General features: G+C 38.9%; 2 protein-coding genes across 2 annotated transcripts; both read right to left on the bottom strand.

The window, feature by feature from the left end:
* Positions 1-843: 843 nt before the first annotated feature.
* On the bottom strand, positions 844-8,378 carry FBXO4 (F-box protein 4). The gene is made up of 7 exons (XM_014065302.2): positions 7,947-8,378; positions 6,897-7,132; positions 5,426-5,646; positions 3,630-3,702; positions 2,036-2,202; positions 1,778-1,953; positions 844-977 (listed from the first exon to the last, which is right to left on the bottom strand). The coding sequence occupies exons 1-7, from the start codon at positions 8,142-8,144 to the stop codon at positions 900-902; spliced, it is 1,149 nt and encodes a 382-aa protein (XP_013920777.2). The 5' UTR covers positions 8,145-8,378; the 3' UTR covers positions 844-899.
* A 1,625-nt stretch (positions 8,379-10,003) lies between these two features.
* On the bottom strand, positions 10,004-21,967 carry RIMOC1 (RAB7A interacting MON1-CCZ1 complex subunit 1). The gene is made up of 6 exons (XM_014065303.2): positions 21,818-21,967; positions 17,085-17,191; positions 13,353-13,499; positions 12,576-12,707; positions 11,102-11,216; positions 10,004-10,335 (listed from the first exon to the last, which is right to left on the bottom strand). The coding sequence occupies exons 1-6, from the start codon at positions 21,909-21,911 to the stop codon at positions 10,070-10,072; spliced, it is 861 nt and encodes a 286-aa protein (XP_013920778.2). The 5' UTR covers positions 21,912-21,967; the 3' UTR covers positions 10,004-10,069.
* Positions 21,968-25,088: the final 3,121 nt, after the last annotated feature.

Below are 25,088 nucleotides of genomic sequence, written 5' to 3'. Positions count from 1 at the left end.
ACATTATAATAGCTACAGAACTAAAAGACTTGGTCCATTCCATAGGAAGATGTTATAAGGCCATAATTCATGCTAAAGGTTACCCAACTAAGTATTAACTGACATGGTGATAATTTTTGTATATCTCATTTTTTTCTAGGGTGATAATTTTTGTATATCTCATTTCACTTTTCTTCTTTATAACTGCTATTCTAATAGCAAATCCTTCATAAAAGTTACTGCATTACATTCTTGATTAAATTATCTTTCCATTGATATATAATTTTATAATACTACTCCCAAAAAAAGTGATGTTATTAGCTAGTTTTAGAAAATACACTTTTCCCAAAAAGTTTCCACAATTTTGGCTACTACTGTATGACCAAAATTGTAACTAAACCTAAGATACTTCATTGATACTTTATTTTTTAAAACATAAAATAAAAACTGATGGGGGAAAAACAGACGAATGTATTTTCAAGAGCTGTTTGATGTTTTGCTTTGCACCATGAAAGATTGAAAAGGAATTACTGGTGTGGGCTTCCTTACATAAAGAAATACTGTGCAGAAAGAGTTAATTAACTAGCAGTAATTCCAGGCTCAATTTCAGTCATAAGTTAAAGAATACATATAAAGCAGTGGTCTCCAACCTTGGCAACTTTAAGACCTGTGGACTTCAACTCCCAGAGTTCCTCAGCCAGCTTTGAAATCCACAGGTCTTAAAGTTGCCAAGGTTGGAGACCACTGATGTAAAGGAATTACATCTGTCATTGTATAATCTTCTTTCCTTATTTCTATGTCTCCATTAAATCTTGAGGGAGATTTCCCATCTTACTCATTGGGATAAATGACACCCACATCATATTTGGCCATGTAAGACAGATAATTTTTTATTAGAACTGACTTGGATATTATGGATTTTAATGTTTGACATGTTCCAGGAGCCACTGAATTCCATCCAATAGCCCCACCAGTGTGGCAGCTTCGATGTCCTGAACCTGAAAAAGCCAAGAAAAAAACAGATCCAAAACTGAAACAATTATTGTGGCGTTTACAGTTGCCTTTAAAGAATTTTAAAAAAATGTTTTAATGATCCTAATGACCCTTAAATTCTGTAGCCATTTCTACCACATCTTGTAGCAGTCACAAAACTTAATTACATTAATTAATTATATGAATGTGGGAAATATGCCTTCTTAACCTACTGTCAATCAATTATGTAATGAAAAGTTGATTACAGTGCAGGGAACTATGCTTTAAAACTGACAAATGAAGTAGCAGAAGCCATTCCATTTGGTTGAATAAGAGAGGGAGAACAAAGCAAAATAAATCTGAGCTCTTGGCTCTTTTCATTAATCACTTAAGAGCAGCCGCTTCAGATCATTTGAACAGATTCAGCACTAGCCATTCATTATATTCAGTATCAGTTTAAAAAGCTGGCATTTGACAGATTTTTTCCTCCTCTTCCTTCTCCATCTATCCTCCTTCCTTATTTATCTGTTATGTCTTTAGATTATAGGCTTGAGTGCAGGCCTAGATTTCTACCTTGAGCTACATAAACTACTCTGGCAATGTGTATGTGTGCCAGTAATATCTACTTAGATCATTTCAGAGGTGGGTTTCTGCCAGTTCACCCCAGATCGGGTGAACCAGTAGTGGCGGTGGTGGGAGGCTCCGCCCACATGCTTCAGTGCATGCGCAGAAGCGTCGCGCAAACACGCGCATGAGCCAAAGGGCAGTTAAATAAATTGAAACCCACCACTGGATAATTTATATAGCTTCAAAAAAATTAAGGTACCATCCATGGTCGGTCCAACAAGTTTAGTTGCAGCTGATATGCCAGGTAAACACAAGGAATCCTTTCCTTTGAAGCACATGAAATGCAAGACAAAATCAATAGAGGTCTGGCCGAAGGCCCAAGCGTGGGATCAAGCATTGCTGACATCCAATCAAATTCAACTTGGCGATTGTGTCCTGCAAAGAGAAATGGTTCTTTTTATTCACCTCTGCCTAATGCATCTTTAAACAAATGCCAGCATCGTTGAAAAACTCTTACTTTTATGTTCCTCCGCATCTGCAACGTAGATAAATCCATCGGCTACCCTGCACACATTCTGAACATGTTCAATTAGCTTACATTGTTTTGTCCCATCTACGTTGCTCACTTCGTAGAACATCTTATTGATGGAATTTGTATCTGCTTTGTCTCTTTGTCTTTCTTTTCTGGAAAAAAAAAGACACTAATTATTTCAAAGACTCTGGGAAAAAATAAAGCAGGGTTGCATAAGTTATTTTGGGATTTATGGCCAGATGTGGGTCTTATGGAATGTATGAGGGGTCTCAATAGCTGCGGGGGGGGAAGGGGGAGAAGAGGGATTAGCATGATCAACGTGGAAAATAAACATATCCAGCATTAAAAATGCATTTTAAGTTTCCTTTCAACTCTTAGTTCAGCCTTAGTTAGTTACAAAACACTCTGTGTGTGTGTGTGTGTGTGTGTCTTAGAGTCAGTGTTGATTCTTGGTAGCTGTTTGGATTAATCCCTGCAGTTTCCTTGGTAAATTTTCAGAAGTGTTTTGCCATTTCTTTCTTCTTCTTAGATCTGAGAGAGAATGACAGGTCCACAGTCACCCAGATGGCTTCATTCCTAAGGCTTTGTGGCCTCCCAGTTTCTAGCCTAGTGCCAACCACTACATCAATCTGGCGCTCAGTCATAAAACTCATTCATTTTAATTTACTACAAATTGATCACAACTGTGGAAGGGAGCAAGAGTCACCAAATAACCTTTGAATGAGTCTCATATCCCTGTCCTACTCCAGCTTTACAGCCTTGATTTAAATGATCTGATGGCAAATGGTTTTGAACGGTGAGGGCAAATCTATGACACATGTGTCACAGATAACATGCAATGTCATTTTTTGTGACGTGCCAGGACTCTGGTCTCCCTGAAAGTTGAGACAGGGTCTCCTCTGGAGCTTCCAAAAAGCATGTGAGAATGAGGTGTGCTTTCTTGCTGTTTTGAAGGCAGCAAGGCCACACAAGAGCATCTTCAAAGCATTCAGTCTTCAAATAACCCAGAACTGCCTTAGACAGGCATTCTAAAAAAGATTTTTGAGTCTGAAAGTTTTAATTTATTTATTCAATAAGAAATTTAAATAAATTAATCCTACTCTTTATTATGTTTCTCTGTTTTTGTTCGTTCTCTCTCTCTCTCTCTCCCACTCTCTCCCCTGTGTGTGACCCTCCCACCCAGTAGAATCAAGATTCACATGTTCTGAATTTTTAACATGCCCAGCCCAAAAGATTCACCGTCACTGACTCTGAAAGAAGAATGTGGTCTCTTCAAGGCTAGCTGATGTACTACTAAATAATTATCTTCGCCACTAGAAAACTGTTGTTTGAAAAATATGATGATATGACCCTTAATTCCAGCAAAGGATCATATTTAGGAATGTTCTTTAAAAAAACATCCCAGGCAAATAATTTTTTCAAAAGAAGAAAGTATCTATGGCTCAGGATTGAACTACAGAGTTCAAAATGCTCTCTCAGCTTGGTTGTTGAAAGGCTGTTCAAAGCTTAGAGAAGACCAAGAATTCAAAACAAATTTTTGAAATTAACTTTACCTCAGAACAAGCTCAATAAATCTTACCTAGTTTTTGAATACAGTGTCTGAATGTTAAAGTTCTGGCCATTCAAATTAAATGTGACTCCGGAGCCTATTCCTATTAGAGGAAAAATAAAAATAAACACAGTGTATGAATTAGAACATCGGTTTTTAATGAAGAATGCATTCTGGTTCATACAACTGTCTAAAATTAATTATTTTTGGATGCCTGAAAATGTGTTCCAGCTGTGAATTGTAGTTAATGTAACTGATCGATGAGATGATTAAAAATGTTTAATCATTAAATGATTAAAAATCTACAGAGAAATGTCCACACCTTGGTTGAGGAACATTTGCTGTATCTCCTCTTTCTATTATATTGACCTGAAAACTGTAACTAAGATTAATTGTAAGATTAAATGACTTAAATCTCCTTTCTCATACTAAGACCCTAGATACATGGTCTTAAATGGATAAAATGTTTTCATGGAAGATTTGAGTAATTTTGGGATCTAATGGATAATAGAGTTTGCAGCATTTTCTGTAGGAGGTGACCTGGTTGAACCTGAGGATGGGGTCAAACACATCAGTTTGGAGTTGTTACACCCATGTAAGAAACCTAAGTCCAGCCCACCTTGAAGTTTGTTGACTATTAATTGGCACCAAGTTGCCTTGAAAGTTAGTAGATCAGATTCTTGTGTATAGGTCGCATGGAATAATAAACTCATGCTGCTTTTGAACTCAATCCTGGCTCTTGATTTGCTGCGTCTAACATTTTATAAGTTAATATATAAATACAATTTGTCACCTGGCATCCATTCTCACAATATTTAAAATTACACTCATTTACACCTTCTTTTGGACAAGCAGCATTTTTAGTCTCAGAGATATCTATACTGTTAAATCCTATGAGACTAAAATGTCATTAAAGTCTGGATTATAGAAAAAATGTAAACCATACTGTAACAAATAGCAAGAGATTAATTGTATGGCATGGGGCCAGGCTATCTGAGGAACCATATCGCCCCAATAGGATCGGTCTGCCCCACCCACACTGGGGGAATAGGCATGTTGTGGATAGCAAGAGCACTTAGACTTATATACAGCTTCATAGTGCCTTACAGTCCTCTATAAGTGGCTTACAGAGTCAGTATATTTTCCCCAACAATCCAGGTCCTCATTTTACTGACCTTGGAAGGATGGAAGGCTGAGTCAATCGTGAGCCGCTGAGAATTGAACTGCTGGCAGTTGGCAGAGGTAGCCTGCAATACTCTATTCTAACCACTGCACCACCACAGATCCCATTAGTCAAAGAATTCTACCCCTCTACATTCACACCCATCCTTTTGGCTTTCTAAAAGGGCCTAAAGAATTGGTTCTGCCAATTGGCCTTGGTCTCCAATGGGGGCATATTATCCTGGAGGTGATTAGCAGGTTGAGATAGGATGCCATCTCCTTCCTGGGTGCATCATGTTCCCTTCCTTCCCATTTTGCTAATATAAACCAATTTTAACCTTGTTTATTATGTTAACATTTTAGCTTGTTTTTATGATTATAAGTTGCCTAGAATCACCTCTAAGCAAGGCAACACATACTCTACGTTTACCAAACAAATAATAAAATATGATATATGTTTACTAACTAGATAAAAATGTAAAATAAATTTACGTTCTACTTATAATGGGAAGTCATTTCTTCATTTGTCCCTCTTTTCTTTGACTTTTGCAGTTTTATCTTTCTTATTTTCTTCTTTCATTCTTAATATTAGTTTGTCTTAGTTTTATTCATTTTATATTCTCACAAACTTTATAAAACAAAAGCGAAAAAGGAAACTACATTACCTTGTATTTGTCTAGAAGGCATGCCAGCTAGCGGAAGAATGTCTGGACTTGCCATCATTGTGTATACCAAAGATTGATCCAAATCTTCCAAACCAGGCCCAAACATAGCAAAGCAAGGCTCTGTCTGCGTGATTAGTGACTGTAGAAGAGAAGACATGGTGCTATATGTAGTCCTATTGGATCTCAAAAAACTTTTATGGAACGAACAGCATTTACTATACCTGCATTTTAAAAAAATAGCAATCAGCGTTAGTTGACAAGCTCAATAAACATAGTGTATTACTGTATTATACTTTCTTCCTTAGTAGCTTCTCCCATAAGAATCTAGAGCAGGAGTGTCAAACTCAATTTCATTCAGGGCCGCATCAGGGCTGTGGTTGACCGGGGGGGGGGGGGGACTGGATGGGTGTGGCCAACTTAGTGGGTGTGGTCAGCTTGATGCCACTCACTGGGAGTGGCTGACTGGGTGCACGTGACCTCTTTGCACTCGGTAGACCGGGCCGAAGCCATGCTGGCTTGCTGTTTCCTCTTTGCGTTGGGTAGACTGGGCCAAAGCAATGTGGGCTGGCCCTTTACATATTCCAGGACAGCCATATGGGCCGGATTCGGCCTGCAAGCCTTGTGTTTGACACCCTTGATCTAGAGTGGCTGAGATGAGGTGAGCAGCGTAGAAATGAAACAAACGAACAAACAAACACACACACACACAAACAAACACACAAATAAATAAATTGATGTCCCTGGGGGTGGGCGAGAGGAATTGACTAGAAAAAAAAATACAAAATGTGGTAAAATGTTAATTTTCTATCACACACCACTGGAAATTATCATAGTATAATACAGTATAGTTGTCATGATATAATATAGTTGGATAAAGACAAATAATACCAAATATGTGCCATGTTACATACAAGTAGTCCTCAACTTATGTCCATCACTGGAACCAGGAATTCCATTGCTAAACAAGGTGGTTAATGAGCTGTGCCTAATCTTAATGACCATGGTTGTTAAGTGAATCACTGCAATTGTTAAGTTAATCATGATTTGAAAGAGAATCCAGTTTTCCCCTTTGTTTACCAGAAGCCTCCTGGGAAGGATGCAAATGATGAGCACATGACCCCAGGATGTGGGTAAGGATATTGTAAGGACATGCTGGGTTGCCAAGCTCCTCAATTTTGATCATGTGATCATGGAAATGCTGCCATAGTCATAAGTGTGAGGACTGGTTGAAAGTCACTTCCCCCCACCCAGTGCTGTTATAACTTGGAATGGTTGCTAAATGGCTGTTAAGACTTGCCATACTGTATAACTAATGAGTTTTTCAAAAATGTACTTGAAAATGAGAGCCTGCAAAGCAATTAATATTCAATGAAGCTTTGTTTCATTAAACCAAATGAATTTTATTTTGGAGTAAATGTGCATGGAATTAATTTGTTACTTTGCTTTTCATCTTAGATGATCAAATACTTACGCTGCCATGAAATTGCAGTGGCCAATATTATCTAGCTCCACAAAAGTCTGGTTAAATATCTTTGCATCTGGGAGGGATTTCCAATCTATGGAATTCCAAGAAGGAAGATCCCGAATGAGGAAATATCTCCAAAGCAAAGGATCCTGGACCGTTATTCTCCAATAGCGGTTGGTGCTTCCCAAATAAATCAGCTCTTTTGGTGTGAGAAAGGATAAAATGTATAATTTCACATAGATCTGTAAGACAATAAAAGTGCAGTTCAGCCAAAAAAACAGCTGATTTTTTAAAAAAAAATATAAGAACCTTTGACTTCAAGAAAAACCACAAAGTTTTATTGAAAGCTCCCAAGATAAAGAGCCGAAGTGGCATAGTGATTAGACTACAGCACTGCAGGCTACTTCAGCTGACTGCTAGCTGCAATTCAGCAGTTCAAATCTCATTGGCTCAAGGTTGACTCAGCCTTCCATCCTTCCGAGGTGGGTAAAATGAGGACCCAGATTGTTGGGGGCAATATGATGACTTAGAGAGGGCTGTAAAGCGGATTATAAGTGCTATTGCTATAAAAGCAGCGTGGGTTAACATCTGCAGGATTTGAGAACTGCGTGAGAGAAATTGGAGATCTCAGTTTTTTCACCAAACTGAGCTACAACTTCTTCATTTTGGAGACATGAAGAACTGAGATGCTACACAGGGGTGCCTTATTTGACTTCATCTGGAGAGCAAATGGTCAGCTGGAAAACAAGCTCTTAATTCATTCTCCGCATCCTCCCACTGCTTTGCCTCCGAAAGAAAAGCAGCCGGGAGGGTGGGATGAGGGGCCGGGAACACCTTCACTCAAGCTCAGCAACTTTCTTGTGAATGGGGCTTCTATACCGTACCCGCCTCCCCCACTGACTCTGCAAGAGTGCGATTGGCTGAATCAGGACTCCACCTCCGAAGCCTTGTGGCCAATGAAAATGTGAAAGGGAGTCGCGGAAGAACGTAGAGCTTCTCCCTCCCCTCCCCAACGTAACCGGAAGCGGCGGCGTTGGAACTGGTGCGCTGGCTTACCGGCAGGCATTCCAGGGCGCTGCACGGGGTCGCGTCCATCCCGATTGCCCCCTTCGCTCCCTCCTCCTGCTCCCACGGGGCACAATCGGTGTTTCTCCACAGCCTCGCCCGCTGCGCCCATTTGTCCCGAAGGTGTTGGAGGCTGTTGCGCAGCGCGCATTCCAAGGCACACCAGTCCCCGCCGGCATCCGCGGACATGGTAACGCTACGCCTGATTTGCTTGGCGAAAACAAGCGGGTTGCCTTCGGCTCCCCCTACGCTGCAGGGCGTCTTTGGCTGGGGGGTGATGTGACTTTGCTGTCCGGACTGATGGAAGAGCCCAGCCCCGGTCTCTCGGCGCGCTCTCCTGGCCGGTGATTTATCAGCTGGTGGCAATGTTGGGGTTGATCAACCAACCCGCTTCTCTTTCCGGGCGTCCCGCCCTCTGCCGGGATTGCCCCGCCTAAAAGGATGCTCAGCCTCCGGCTTACGCAGTTGTATTGGCCTTCAGTAATTTTCAAAGTAAAGCTATAAGACAAAGTATTTGTATGTCTTGAATGATGCTGAGGATTTTTTAAAAAAAGAAATGCTGTATTCGTTTCAGTCCCTTTACCAGTTCTCAGGACGTTGGCCACGTTTCATGGAATATTTCTTTATATTTCAATTTACTGAAACCTTCTAATCCACTAAAAAAAAGGTGGAAAAAAAACCCTCAAATACTGAAATATGTATTTCTTTCCATTTTAGCTAGAAAGACATGTCATTCCGTATAATTTTCCATTGAATAAGTCTTGGGGGATTAATACTTTGTGCAGAGCCATCTCTAGCTCTAAAAATGTCATAGAAAGCTACATTGAACAGCACAGTTTACTTTTAACATACCATGGCAAAGAATAGGGCAAAGCAATGCAAAATGGAGATTATGTACCTAGAGCATCAAAGCATCAAGATACTGGAACCCTGCAGCTAATGTACCCCTGGACTATGACATGATTCCATCCTACCATAGGAAGTGAAGACCAAGCGTATGAGGAATCTCTTGGTAGGTTGATAGAAGAGCTAGGACAGGACAGGACAGAGGCCATTAGTACAAGCAAAGCAACTCCTTGAAACGTTCAGCGGCCAGTGTTTTTTGGAAGGTTGGTATGACTGCTTTGAAAGTCAGCCTTCAAGCTTTGTGGTGGGGCTATCAGCAAAGCTTCATGGCTGTGCATCTGTATTCAGACAGCCGGGGTTAATTTTTGAAACAGCCCAATAGGTTTCTGAAGGAAATGACCACTTTTAGCACTGAAGAGTCTCCTCCTAGCATCCATTGCAAGGTGTCTTTTGGGTGTTTTGCATAACCCTAATAAAGGCTCCTACTCTATCTTATGTAGACAAATCTTAGCGGCCTACCCCCTGAAAATAAAAATCCATCAAGGTTTCAAGCACCCCTGAACACTGGCTTTATTACTGCTCCACAACTGCAGGTAATCCTTGATTTACAATTGGTTACTTAATGATGGTTCAAAGTTATGATGGCCACACATGCCTGTCCCAGCTCCTGTGGTCATTCGGGCACTTGGCAACCACTCACCTTTATGACTGTTTGCAGCATGCCACAATGACATGACCATGGCTGCAATATTTTTGCTGGTTTCTGAGACTTACTTCCAGTTTCTGGCAAATGACACCAGTTGGGGACAATTGATTTGCTTAATGAGACCAAGTTTGCTTAAGGACCACATTTTCAGCTCTTTCCCTTTCTGACATCCATTTCTTTCCTCAAAAAAGTGACACTGCTTTAAGCAAACCTTTTCTGCCCAAATTAGGCAGAAAATTGCAGCACAAGTATTTGGCATTTTTCCCAACCCTCATAATTATTTCAGGAACTCCTGGGAATACAAAAAGAGTAGGCGCTAGGAGGAGCCATGTACAATTCATAACTGCCTCTTACTTAAAATCTATCTCTACCCACTAACCCTTATGAAATTATTCCAGAGTAATTTGTATTACAAATCCAACAATTTCTGAGTAATTGAAATCAAGAAATGCACACTATTGTTAGCTCATTTTAAAAGATACACACCTATGCTTCATAAATTTATATAATTTTCTTCATTTTAATACTTGTTTTCAGTACATGCACCATTTGCTTATGTGAGTTAGGATGCCAATTGTTTAAAATAATCCAATATGCGCTTTGCATTCTTTGTATCCCAACCATGTGATCTTAAAGGTCCTTCACACACTGTAATATATTTTGTTAACATTTTCTCTCCAATTTCCTGAAAGTCCATGATGATGTTTTCTGAACTGCCGGGCAATTCTCTATGCAGTTCTGTGCCTTGATCTCCACAGTATTTCAGCCCCCAGTAACACATTTCTCCACAGTACATCATTGCCAACAGGTGAGTATCACTAAAAATACCTGCCAGAGGGAAAAGAAAACAACATTTGGAAGGTGTCATTTGCATCAAGCAAACCCTAAGCCTGGTTAGAGTTATTCACCCTCCCTTTCTAGTATCTAAAAAGATAAAAGCCTCCATTACATTATCATAATGAATGTAAAGGTGATATGTAAGAGACTAAAACGTGCATTATACTACAGGTAGTCCTCGAGTTATGACAACAATTGGAACAGGATCTCTATTACTATATGCAGTCAAAATGCAATGTCATAGTAGTGAGCTGCAGCTGGGAAGACTGCAGCACAGAAATCAACCAGCCTAATTAAATCATGTACACTATATTTCTCCAAATTTCTCTCTCCCCCCCTCTTTCCTCAGCTTTCATTCTATATGAGTGTAATTGGCAAAAAAACCACTTTTTGCACAAAACTGAAAACTTTCATCAAAAACCATGAAGAAAGCTTTACACTAAAGAAAGCTATGACAAGATAATGAGGGGTTTTGGAGTGGGGAAATTAAAGGGTAGAGTGAGGGTGGATCTTGAATAAGAAAGGGCATGCATGAAGTAATAATTGTATTAAGCAATAATTACTACAGAATTCCCATGTTCCCGGTTTATTTTACATGGATGATATTAGAGAAAATGAGACCTAAAGCATCTGAAAATAATCTGCAAATAAATGCTTCCAGCTTGCAAGAGTTAGCAGATTTCTCTAAAAAGTGCCTTTATTTCAATGTACAGCTGAGAATCCTTTCTAAAAGGAAGCATTAATATGGAACACTTACCTTCATTGACCAATATAGCTGTGCCTGTATCTTGAACTACAAATTCCTCATTTGGGTTGTTGGAACATCTAAAATCAAGCATCTTTATCAAGTAATGGATTCCTTCCTTAAGGAACTGAAGTGAAAAATAAATGGCATTTAAGGTAGTGTTTCAATACATAGTCTTCACAACAGAACAATCTTTATGAAACACAGGAACAATTTTCCATGCTATAAAAGTGATATTATTTACTTTCTCTTTATCATCAGACTAAAAAATAAGACTCTGTAAAAAAGCAATGTACTGATGGATGCTATCAATACATAACTAAGCCAATTATTTGTGTCTTACAAGAGGCTAGCTTTTTTTGATACAAGTGTCCTGAAATGCTTTCTGTGCTATTTACAGCTGATATCAAATCTTGCTAGATTTTAGCAATAAGGATTTGTTTGATCAGGCTTGAGGTGGAATTTAAGCCACTGACACCATCATTATGTTTGCCACCTTGAATAACTTGTAATAGATGGGATAAAAATCTAATAAAATAAATAAATAAATAAATATGATTTTAACTTTTGTAATTTTATATGACTTTATTTGACATTTTCTGGTACTTTACTTTTACTAAAAAATCAAGCTGTATTCCTCTATAAAGAACTTAAAAGTTCACACCCAAATGCACTTTGTTTACTCTAGAATAAAGTAAAGACAGGAAGCAGTTTCTACTAAGGGAGATCACTGTCTTGAAAAACTAGCACTTTCCTCGACCTGAGCATCCTTCAGATATGTGACCTTTACATTTCTAGAATTCTCTGCAATGAGAGAATGCTGGCTAGAGAAGTCTGGGAGTTGAAATCCATATATTTGCGGAACACACAGTATTTCTTCTTCTGTCATGATCAGGTCAGACAAAGCAGATTCTCAATCTTGGACATTTTAAGATAGGTGGACTTCAACTCCTCAAATTTACCATCCTGCATAGGGAATTCTGGGAGCTTTGAGCCTATGCATCTTAAAGTGGCCAAGATTGAGAAACACTGATTAAGGGAACAAGAGGGGAAATTCAATCTATGCTAAGCCATACATTTTGATTCACTCTTTTATTTGTACTGGAAAAATATTTAAAGAATTGTCAATCTGTCATAGTCCAAATTTCAACTGGCATCCTGCCTATGAAGACCTCCCCGGATAATAAGCCCAATTGGGCTTTTGTGTGCATGCACTAAAATAAGCCCTCCCTGAAAATAAGCCCTCCCCGAAAATATTGCAACACAGCAACAGCCATGAGGTGACCACGCTCGCTGCCCCCTGCACATCAAAAATAATAAGACCTCCCTGAAAATAAGGCCAAGTGCTTATTTCAGGGGTCAAAAAAAAATAAGACCCTATTTTGGGGGAAGCACAGTAGTTGAACTTGGAACTTATTTTGAAAAATAGGCATTATTCTTGAAGGAAGGGGCAATATTTTTATTGTGATGGAATGGGAAAATGTACCTTTTTAAGTAAGTCAGTCTCCTTTCTCAGCCATTCCTTTCTTCCTTTAACTGTGTGGCAAAACATGTAGATCAAAGCTCCTCTTCTCCAATAAAGGCATTCCAGCAACTCAATTCCAAGTACTTCAAGCGGCTAGAAAAAGATGCCCATCAGTGAAAAAACGAGCTTCATATAAAAGGGAAGAACAGATGCTTCAAACATGTAGGTAGAGCAAATTCCTATAAAATAGGGATCAGCATCCTTTCCAAATATCTGGCATTATCATATAATTTCACCTACTAGTAGCATTATATGGTCAAAATATTAATATATATATTAAAAAGTTAGTATTAAAAATCTAAATATTTAAAAGTTCAATAAGGCCAGCCTCGTGATAGCTTGAAAAAGCTATTCTATTTTTTTTGGGGGTGGGGGCATCTTTCACTTTAAAAACTCTTATTATTTGTAAACCAATAGGGCATAAAGTAAGGTGTTATGTGGCACATGATGCTCACAGGTATTACAACATCAATTCCAAGTATTAAAAACCTGTTTTCTACTTGATAAAATTTAAAAAGAAGTTAAGTGGCCACATAAAAGCCAATCAGACATTAAGCTAGCTTATACTGATCTAGCAGAGAAACACACTGCTGAGTATGATCGCTGTAAATATACAATAAAAAAGTGCAGGAATGAAAGATCGGCAAGTTTTTTGATAATGGAAGGGCTTTATTCAATGTTGATTCTATTCTTGAACAAAAAGTCTATTTGAATGATTATGGCTGACTTAATACTTACTTCTTGGAAAATACCACTTTCATTGACCAGGTTTTCTGGCTCGGAAAGTGCACCAATTAGTTCCTCAACTTTCTGCAGAGAGGATTCTTCTGGAAACTCTTCATCAACAAGTTGGTTTTCTTCAAAATATGTGATATCTAATAGCGCCTTTAAAGAGATAGAGGAGTTTAGGTTTTGTTAGATGCTGCCTGCTTGGACCTTCCTAACTTGGCTAATAAATATGGCTGCATTAAGTAAAAGGTGCTGGTGCTCCTAATAAAGGGAACATTTATTTAACTACAGATGGTTTGTCATGTTTGGTAGCTGGGTCAGAACACATATGTGGCCCTGAGCAGACATGTGGACTTCCAACTGTCAGAAATCTCCAGCCAGGGTGAGAAGGAGGAGCCATGTCGCGATGTCACAATGTACGGTTTCGATATTCCGAGACCGCCGTTGACACTTTTGCTGCTGGATGGTCCATTGAGACCTAAACCATCCCGTAGAGATGGTGATCAGGAAGACAAAGCCTCACAGAGTCCCTGATCGACCCAAGGGAAGTGCTTCAAGCCGGCGGTAAACAGGCAGCCCCCAGGCTGATGAAATTGGGACGCTTCGGAAGGAAGTGAAAAGAGAAAGTGAGTCCATCTGGTGAGGTATTTTTCTATTTTGCCAAAGACTGCCCAAAGAAATTTTTCTTTAAAGCCAAATTAGATCCTTAAGCAAAAGAGCTGAGCGGCAAAATTAACCCTAATTGGATTGCTGTGGAAAGCTTTTTTTTTCTTTGTTTAGATTTAGATTTTTAGATTTTATTGTCATTTATAGGCCGCCCTTTTCCCTGAGGGGACTCAGGGCGGCTTACAATTCGTGGGGAAGGAGTGCAAGACAAAACATGAAATAATATGTGAATAAAATAAAACAATAAAACACAATATTCATTCAGCATTCGGGTGGGGCGGATGAAAATCTTATCCCCAGGCCTGACGGGATAGCCAGATCTTAAGGGCTGCGCGGAAGGTCTGGACGGTGGTGAGGGTACGAATCTCTACGGGGAGATCGTTCCAAAGGGTCGGAGCTGCTACTGAGAAGGCTCTCCTCCGCGTAGTCGCCAGTCGGCACTGACTGGCGGATGGAACTCGGAGGAGGCCCAATCTGTGCGATCTGATGGGTCGTAACTATTCTTTGTGGATTGAAGTGCTCGCAACATTTTTCATTTCTCCTCTTAAAGTGAACGGATTGATTTTTTCTTCTGCTTTTTGTTGCTTTATTTTTTGACTTCTGGATTAAAACCTTCCTTCTTATTTTAACAATTCTTCCTATTATTTGTTATTAAATTTCACTAAAAGAAATCAAAAGAACTTTGTTTCCTATAAGCCAGAGATAAATATTAGAAAGTGAAAAGTAGCACACTGCCACTCAGAAGTCAGAGGCTGGGGTTTTTGAAACAATCTATCTCTTTTATTTTCTTCTTTGACTTCACTGACTTTGTAGCTGAAGGGTTTGCAACTTGTTTACAGAAACTGATAAAGAGCCAAGGACATGAATTGTTTTCGCAGGTGCCTTTGAGAACTATTTTGGCAGAGGAAAGAAAGGGGGGGGGGAACAGAACCCTTCTCCTTTGAAGAGCATAAAAGAACTTGTGTTCAAGTCATTCTAAAATTAAAAAAAATAAAAGAGGCCTGGAAGGCTAGTGTGGCAGTGGCTATTAGTTTCTTTTTCTATCTTCTGTTTTGGAAACATGGATCAATATTCAGATGAGGAAACCTTAAAATTCCAAAATATCTTGGCTGGAATTCAAAATCTATTGGAAGGATATGGGAGAATTGAAAAGAAGTTGGAAAGACTAGTCTTCCTCACAGCAAGAGATGATGGGGTTGGAGCCCCAAAAATTAAAGGGGAGAATGAAGATATAGAAGATAAAGATAAGACAATAGATAAATTTATTAATGGAGCAAATGTGGGTGAAAGTGGAAAGAAGGGAATATGGAAAAGGGAATTCGATGAATTGGAGCTCTACCCCAGATTCCAGGACACAGAAGAAAAAAAAAAAAGAAATGATGATGGACTTAAGAAGATAAATTTTTTCAGAAGCAAGATTGACAAGCTAATTTTAGTAGCAGCTGGTGTGCAATGAGATTACCTGAGAGATCAAGCAACAAAGTGCGAAGAGAAGTCTGTAAAAACCTTATAAAGGAGATAAAAAGAAGACTGACACCACAATTGGCAAGAGAGATAAGACTGTTTTGTTACTGGAAAGATACAGGTTGACAATGAAAGTTGATAATAAAAAATAGTTGATTTTGGTGATTAATAAGTAGGAATTTTGTAACTTGTTTTAGATTGTTATCAAATGTTTATTTGCTAACAATTAATTAACTATAATAACAATAATGAAATGATAATGGATACAGCTTAATGATACATACATGTATTGGCAATCTAGTAAAAGAAATTTGGATATAAATTGCAAATAGTGACTTGGGAAAAAGACCTATAAATTTTCATTTAGATCTTGTTATAAAGATGTAAGGTTTTTTGGGTGGGTGGGTGGGATGGGACATAAATAGTAAATGATTTTAGCCAATTATAATAACAACAAGGAAATGTCAATAGACATTGTTTAACAATATATGCATGCTATTGCTATGGTACTGGCAAAAGTAATTTGGATATAAATTCTAAACAGTGAGTTGGGGGAAAAGGGGGGGAAGGTTTAGAAACTTAATTGACTTTTACTTAAAAGATGTTATTGGAGGATTTTTTGAAATAGCTAATGAATGCCATTATGTGGTTGTGTTTTTAAGTATGAATGATTTGAGGTAAAAACATGTTCAAATAATTGTAGTCAAATGAGAATTGTGGTATATTGATAGTAAGATATACAAAGATTTTTGATTTAAAGTGTATACTCTAATATGAACTATAAGTAATGACTGTGGAAGAAATGCATGAAAGTTACCTGTAACCAATTGAATGCTTTCTACAAGATGTAATGAAGGATGATTCTTTTTTTGTGTTTTTGTTCAATTAAAAAAAAAAAAAAAAGAAATCTGGGAATTGAAGTCCACATATCTGAAAAGCTGCCAAGTTGTGGATTTAGGTGCACAAAGATGCACAACACTTATTAGCTTTTAAAACTTCTACGAGCATTTACCAGTTTTAATAACCTGTTTAGAACAATGTTATTTGCAAAATGTGTTATCTACGTAACCACAAGTGAAAAAAATGCACTGACAACAGCTTTAATCAATGACGATCTCAGAATGTATATACAATCCTAAATCACCCAGTTCACTTTCAGTGTTTTAATAACTAGTTCAAAGGTTAGACAGGTTGGAATGGTTTAATCATATTTAAACATACAATCCTGATTTTTATTCCCAGTGCTATTAATTTTAGCTCTATTCTAATTCAAAAACAACCGGGAAGATAATGTTTTAGCAGTTAGCAGTAGACTTATATACCGCTTCATAGGCCTTTCAGGCCTCTCTAAGCGGTTTACAGAGAGTCAGCATATTGCCCCCAACAATCTGGGTCCTCATTTTACCCACCTCGGAAGGATGGAAGGCTGAGTCAACCCTGAGCCGGTGAGATTTGAACCGCTGACCTGCTGATCTAATTCAATCAATTGGTTTAATATTCCTTTCATATTTTGTTTTGAATGTCTCCTTAACTTCCATGATCAAGTAAACATGTTTTGATTTCAATGAACCATATTCACAAGCATGATGAAAATTTTTTAATTCATAATACCTGTGTATAAAGTTGTATAAGTCTAGAGTATGTGTAGTTGTCCCCGGATTCTTCTGAAAATTCTGTTAGATTTTCCAGGGTAGTAGAGGCCTGAATTAAGAAAGCATCTATCGAAAGAAGACATTTGATATTTCAATGAAACAGAGCAAAATTATCTATGCAATCAAAACTCAGCTATAGTATTTTTCAAAAGCAAAGCATGATAGCAAAATATTCATATTATCTGAGTCTATATTGAAGGCCAGAAAATACAAGCTCAATGTATGCCTACTTACAAAACAAGCTCTACTTTAAAATACTGGCGCTTACACATTAGCTGTAGGTTACAGTCAGTAAGCTACAAGTTACAATGGCTCTATATTAACTGAAATAATTAAGAATACCCAAATTCCTGGGAATTATTACTGGAGAAGTGTAACTAAGAAAAACGACTACTTTCATATCTTGCTTGTGGGGTTTCCAGAGGTAAACAATAATGAGACCAAAATCACTTTTCCAGTATTATGAGTCAGGCAAGGTCAAATCAGTGAACAGAACTGGAATTGTAATGAATACCAGAAACGAGGCATTCCAGCAATCTGGAACTAAAGCCAATATGGGATGAAGTGAAGCCTGACTTGCCACAGACTCTGGGAGAGAATTACAGTGCCATAAAAATGAGACAATGGAACTAAGTTCCAAGATATTATGAAAAAAAATAACTGAATATTAATAAATGTTTTAAGGAGTGTTCACCATGGAGGTCACTATCTACTCTCATGGGTGAATGGGATTATCATTGTTATGATTATTATTCAAAGTATTATTAGTTTAAAAGCAGTAGTTTTCATTTATTAAGGTATTTTCATATAATAAATGTTAGTGGTTGATAAACAATCTGACAATTTCACGAAGAGGTAAATGATTTGAAGAGTTTGGGGATAGTGGTTTTAAGCAAATACTTATCAAGCACAAGATGCAAGTAGAGGGGGTCTTTGGGTAATGACCACTCATTAATTACTGTGGTCATGTGATCATGATTTGCCAGCTTCTCAAAAGCAAAGAGGGAAGCTGGAGAAAGTCAAAAGCTGTGGTCATTTGAGATCCTTGTTTAATATTCACAGTCACTTCATGTCCACATGCTTGGTCTTTCTTTCTTTCTTTCTTTCTTTCTTTCTTTCTTTCTTTCTTTCTTTCTTTCTTTCTTTCTTTCTTTCTTTCTTTCTTTCTTTCTTTCTTTCTTTGTCTTGCCCATTCCCGGAGGACTTATTTATTTATTTATTTATTTATTTATTTGTCTTGCCCACTCCCGGAGGACTCCGGGCGGCTCACAAAAGACAAGGGAAAGGGGGGAACGAGATAAAGACAACATATTAAAAACAAACCCAACATTCACAATTTCTGTGGAGGTAGATGCTTCTCAGCTCCCCCCAGCCTGCTGGAACAGCCAGGACTTGGTGGCTTTGCGGAAGGCCGGGAGGGTAGTAAGGATCCGGATCTCAACAGGGAGCTCATTCCAGTCACAGAAATTCTGATCCCAATTGCCAGAGTTAAGCAAGGATTATATCTAGGCATATAATAGCTTCAATGTTGCCCCTGTGGTTAGGCTTCTAAAGGAAGTTGGAGTAGCTAGAAGTAGTTGAAGTTATGATTTGACATTTAGGCAGTAGATTTAGTTGGTGAAGCGTAGCAACTGGGTCCTTTTAAACATTGTCTTTTTATAATTCAGAATTATAACTTTATGATCCTATATTTTCTTTTCACTTGATTATAAATATATTCTGTTTCCTGGGTATAAGAGTCTTGCCCATAGATTCCAATACATGTTTGACCTGCTTTTACAAAGTCATCATAAAGTGTTTGAGGCTGAAGTACTCAAGGGCCTGCTATGGTAGACTAAACAAACCACATCTTAAAAAGGGAGAAAAAAACTTGTAAGTCACAAACGGAATAGAACAGGAGTTCCTTCTTACAGAGTTTTCTCCCCCAGTGGCTGCTCAGCCAAACTGCAGGGATGTCAAATCAAGAGCTGCTGAGACCACACAAAACAGTATATACCGAAGTACACATTGTTTTACAATATTTGTTGTTTTGTCATTCAAATGTATCCAGTTTCTGTGGTTTGCAAAACAGGATCTATAGCTACGTATGTCATACAAGACCAAGTCATTCCAAATCATTCAGTAAACTACAGGTTTACTGTTTACTGCTTGACTTATGACTGCAACTGAGCTCAAAATTTATGTTGTTACGCCCCATTATACGACCTTTCTTACCAATTGTTAAGTGAATCATTGCAGCTGTTAAGTTAGTAACACGGTTAAGTGAATCTGGCTTCCCCATTGACTTTGCTTGTGAGAAGGTCGCAAAAGAAGATCACATGACCCTAGGACAGTGTTTTTCAACCTTTTTTGTGCAAAGGCACACTTTTTTCATGAAAAAAATCACAAGGCACACCACCATTAGAAAATGTTAAAAAAATTTTAACTCTGTGCCTATATTGACTATATATAAAGTAATTCTCTTGAATAGGAATCAAATAAACAAAAAGAAATTATTTTATAATTGTTCATATTTCTGTTTACTTAGTGCGAAACCTGGGCCTGTTTTTCTGAACACAAATAGCAATAGCAATAGCAATAGCAGTAGACTTATATACCGCTTCATAGGCCTTTCAGGCCTCTCTAAGCGGTTTACAGAGAGTCAGCATATTGCCCCCAACAATCTGGGTCCTCATTTTACCCACCTCGGAAGGATGGAAGGCTGAGTCAACCCTGAGCCGGTGAGATTTGAACTGCTGACCTGCTGATCTAGCAGTAGCCTGCAGTGCTGCATTTAACCACTGCGCCACCTTGGCTGATATTCCGGCAGGAATCGAAGAAAGACACACACGTAGCTCTTCATCAACAGCTCTCAGTCTCTCTCTGTCTTTAGTTTTTATAGCAGTCAGGCTTGAAAAGCTCATCTCACACAGATATGTAGTGGAAAATGGGAGCAATGTCAAAATAGCTTTGTTTGCCAGAACGGGGAACTCCTTGGCAGTATCCAACAAAAATTGTCCAAAGGTAGATCAGCAAATCTTAGCTTGAAACCACGATTTTGTCTCAGTTCAGTTAGTTCCTCCTGCTCCTGTAAAGTCATGTCCTTTCCACCAATTGATGCTGAGCTAAAAGGGTCCCTAACCCAGTCAAGGCATTCAGTGGAGACTGAAGAGAAATAAAATGACAACTTCTCCTCGAGAGTTTTTAAATGTTTAACTATTATCTCACACAGTGCAGCAGTGTGAACACCTTGCCATTGCTTGGTGAGTGTGAACATTTCAAGATTGCCACTTTCCACGTGTTGATGCCAGAGTTGCACCTTTGAACGGAATCCATTTATTTTATCTGTACTTGTAAGCAGGTTTTCATTTTGGCCTTGCATTCGAAGGGTGTTTCGTTTGGAGATGGCGTTTAAGTTTACTTGGGACCATAGCACTGTTAGATAGCTTTTCACCACACACCACGCACAGTGGAGTTGGTTTCTTTGCATCTCCAGTGAAAGTAAATCCAAATGAAATATAGCTTTCGCTATATTGCCTTGTGCCAGAGAATTTGCTTGAGCTAACCATCTTTGCTTTACACCCGGCGGGTGTTTTTCCCACGGCACACCTTACACTATGTCACGACACACTAGTGTGCCACGGCACAGTGGTTGAAAAACACTGCCCTAGGACACTGCAACAGTCATAAATATAAACTAGTTGCTAAGCATCCACATTTTGATCATGTGATCACTGGGAATGCTGTAATGGTTTTAAGTGTGAAAAACCTGTCATAAGTCACTTTTTTCAGTGTTGGTGTAACTAAATTGTTGCAAGTTAATTACCTATATGCTTTAAGTATATGATCTGTAGATAATATCATTATCATTCCTTGGAGTTCTGCTTAACCCCAGCTGATGACAAGAATGTATTTTATAGTTTTCTTGTAGTCTGTAAGTCGAAGACTACCTGTACAGTAATAGGGTGGTTCAGTGGTTAAGACTTGTCGATCAGAAGGGTTGGCAGTTCGAATCATTAGCGCTGCGTAACGGAGTGAGCTCCCGTTCCTTGTCCCAGCTTCTGCCCTAGCAGTTCGAAAGGATGTAAAAATGCAAGTATAAAAAAATAGGAACCACCTTTGGTGGGAAGGTAACAGCGTTCCGTGCGCCTTTGGCGTTTAGTCATGCCGGTCACATGACTACGGAGACGTCTTCGGCTCTTCGGTTTTGAAATGGAGATGAGCACTGCCCCCTAGAGTCGGGAACGACTAGCACGTATGTGCAAGGGGAACCTTTACCTTTATTTGTACAATTAAGCACACAAAGGCTTATCCCAATGTATGAACCAGGCTTTTGAAGGGAGAAAACTATTCTTCCAAGAGGGCACTTGGGCATGTCCTGGTTATGGGGTTTCCAAGAGGTAAACAATGATAACAATAAAGACCATACTGGAAAAGTGATTTTGGTGTGACCCCGGCGAGATTCAATTTTCTAATCACGCCACGGCAATTAATCTGCTCCAGAAACGGACTCCCCATCCGACCCATTCAAAGAAAGCACCTCGTGAAGAAAACACGCTCTTCCACCCTCCGTATCCAGCCTGCTCTACTCCAAGGGGAAAAACAGACCACGGGATGCGAAGGTCTGGCGTGCCGTAGAAGCGGCCAGCCACTTTGCGGCAACAAGGAGAGCCGTATCGGGGCAGATCCGGGAGCCGCGCCGTCCCTTCTTACCGCCAAACTCTCCGCCTTCTCGCCAACGGTTCAGCCTCTCCGTTAACTCGGCGAGCCGCCGCTGCAGGAGACCGGCAAAGGGAGCTTCGGCCATAGGGAAAAAACGGGGCCGGGCTTAGCTTCAGTTACACCTATCACGTGACTCACCTTCCGAGCCGCAGCCACGTGATCCCCACCCTCTATCACGTGGGAGGCTCGCGCCCAAGGTTTCTCTTGTTAAAGTTGGGCGACGCGACGTGTTTTTTTTTTAAAGAGGAGGCTTTGGTTGCTAGAGATAGGAAACCTTTAGAGGTGTTCCTTACTCTCGTAAAGCCAAGACAAGTCACGTGTTCAAAAGCATCCATAGAGAGGTCGATGGAGCAAAAGCAGTTTTGTTCAGAAATTTCACGCGCAGGGATCGATCTCTAAACACGGAGACACTTTACCTCTCCTTTATGGAAGAAAGAAGGGAAAATTGCCTTTGAAATGGTTTCTTTTTCTCATTTTAAAATCAGAACGACACAATAATGAGATTGTTTGTTTGTTTATTGGATTTATATGTTTGTTTATTGGGTTTAGATTGTGTAAGAAGCGGTCCCCCCCTCCCTTTCAAAAGCATGTTTTTATACTTTTTAATGTAGATCGTTTTCGGATTTTGTTCCTAAATCAAACTTCCACAGAGGTCAATCAAATAACATTTCTGAATGATTGCAAGTCTTGCATGTGGACCCCCACGGTGGAATTGGAACAAAAGTCCTTGCTTCTTCAAGGCTATTTATGTTTCATTGAGTTCACTTAAATTTTCTTAAGAAAAAATGTATAAAATTGTAGTCTCAGTGGAAGTAGCCAACCTAGCAATTCGAAAGGAGGATTGTTGGGAGTCATTTTGAATAGAGAATTTGATGATGAGAGTTTAAATAAGTCCCAGGATCCCCAGGAACCATTTAACACAGAATTATAATAAAGTATAATCATGTTAGTGTAACAGTTAAGGAAAGTCTTGACACTGGCTTAGCATGTGCTTTATCTCAGCATTTTTTTTTACTAATAAAATAACTGGATGAGAGTTTTGAAATCTTTTGCAGTTATTTGACCTCAGCTGAGAATAACACTGAAATACACTAAGATAGAAGGACAAGATGGCTCAGCGGCTAAGATGCTGATCTTGTTGATCAGAAAACTCGGCAGTGCCACGTAAAGGAGTGAGCTCCAGTTACTTGTCCCAGCTTCTGCCAACCTAGCAATTCGAAAGCATGTAAAAATGCAAGTAGAAAAATAGGAAACCACCTTTGGTACGCTTTTGGCATTTAGTCATGCTGGCCACATGACCATGGAGACATTTTCAGACAGCGCTTGCTCTTTGTCTTTGAAACAGACATGAGCACCACCCCCTAGAGTCGGGAACGACTAGCACATATGTGCAAGTGGAACCTTTACCTTTACTTTGTAGGATTATTCTAAACTGTTATCTCAGCCTCTGCTTGCTCTTGGCTTAATTTACAGTAGTTTGCACAGGCAAAGGGGAGAGCAAATTCTGAGTTGACTGCAAACAGGCCTATTTGGAGGTCAAAAAAGTTAAAATGTGGCTTGAGTCAGATGATGACTTTTAACATGGTATATAATAGTAGATCCATTATGGTCCAGTCTTTCAAAGACTAGAAAAGTGTTTTCCTGGATAGTACAGGTACTTCTTGGCTTATGTCTGCAATTGGGATCAGATTTCTGGTTCTAAGTCATTGCAGTTGTAAGTTGAAGCACCCACGACGAGTCATTTTACGACATTTTTTGCAGCAGTTAAGAAATGTCATAAGTGTGAAGCCATTCTTTTAAATCAGCCCTGTCAAACTGGCGGCCCGCAAGATGTACCGTATATATCACATGCAGGCCACACCCATCCCAGCTCCAAAAAGGCAAAAAACATCACAATCCGGCCCATGAAGCGATTTAATTAGACACCCATGATTTAAATCTGCCAGAAGCCAATATAAAACATCGCAAATTGTGGTGATATTACTACAGGATGCTGCAACTTACCATAAAGGTGAACCAGTTCTCAATGCACCTGAAATGTAGTCACATCATTGTGTGTGTGTATTTGTATCCATGTATACACATGTGTATACTATGGCCAGAAATGCTTTCCTAAAAGCACTAGTGTAAAACACCCTACTGGCCCCATTGCAATTTTGTATGGTCATTAAGCAACCAGACATAAGTTGAAGACTGACAGCGAAATTAAAAATGACCTATTGGTAAAACTAATAAAAGTTTGCTTAATCCAGAGTACCTCTGATTAAAGTTATCATTTGTTCAATAGATTATAGAATCTATCATTCTTGTTGAATTGTACAGCGGATGAAAGAATTAATGTTTTCATTAGGGAGGTTCACAGAAATACATTTATCATTTTAGAGAGTCCAATACAGTCAGAGATGAAAAAATCTCCCTTAACTCACTCTATAGTGGAATTGGAAAGCTGTGGAATAATCCTAGTGTTTCTTTTTAAATTAGGGTTGTGCACATTTAAAAAAATGCCTCAGGTCTCCTCTGAACACAATTATGTCATCACTGCTATTCATTAAAGCTGCCCAAGCCTGAAAAATGCCACTACTTTAAGTTGGACCTGCGTGTAGTATGTTTAGTAACTGGCAGGCTTACAATATTAAAATGCTCAAATCCACCAAATATATCCCAGAGTGTCCAGGGATAAATAAATAATAACTCTACTTACCAATATAAAAATGAAATAAAACAGTCCTTTTACCCACCTGACCCAAACACTGGAGTTTGACAAAAATAATGGATGCAAAGTATCTCTTGAGTTTATAATTATTTCACTTTAATTTGTTAAAGTTCAAACAAATCAACACATTTGTTTGTAGAAGAAAACGTGATGGAGAATGCTGATTTTTATAGAGAAGAAACTATCAAGCAGAGCCAGCAAATAATAGAGGACATCTGGGTTGCAAAAATCTACATGACCATTAGATGGCAGCAAAGAGATATAGAAACAAGCTTTTGCTGCCATCTAATGGCTGCTTGGATTTTCAATGCCCTTATGTGACAGCTCTAATAAAGAGCCAGCAGGATTAAAGCCGGTATAATATAGACTTGAATTTAAAGACCTGGTTTCAAACCATTGATTTTAAAAGTTCTACTAGGACCAGGTGATCTTTTGCTGCCTTTCTATGTTTGGCTACAGTTCTGTTTTCTCCCCAGATGTTGCCACGTAGATCCGCTTCCTCCTCAGACATGCTGCTAAAAACCACTTATGGCCTACAGCTTGCTTTCC

The sequence above is a fragment of the Thamnophis sirtalis genome, unplaced genomic scaffold (assembly GCF_051295495.1).
Source record: "Thamnophis sirtalis isolate CommonGarterSnake01/CBP01778 unplaced genomic scaffold, rThaSir2_p1.2 scaffold_5, whole genome shotgun sequence".
Taxonomy (NCBI): domain Eukaryota; kingdom Metazoa; phylum Chordata; class Lepidosauria; order Squamata; family Natricidae; genus Thamnophis; species Thamnophis sirtalis.
This window is presented reverse-complemented; position numbering and strand designations above follow the sequence as displayed.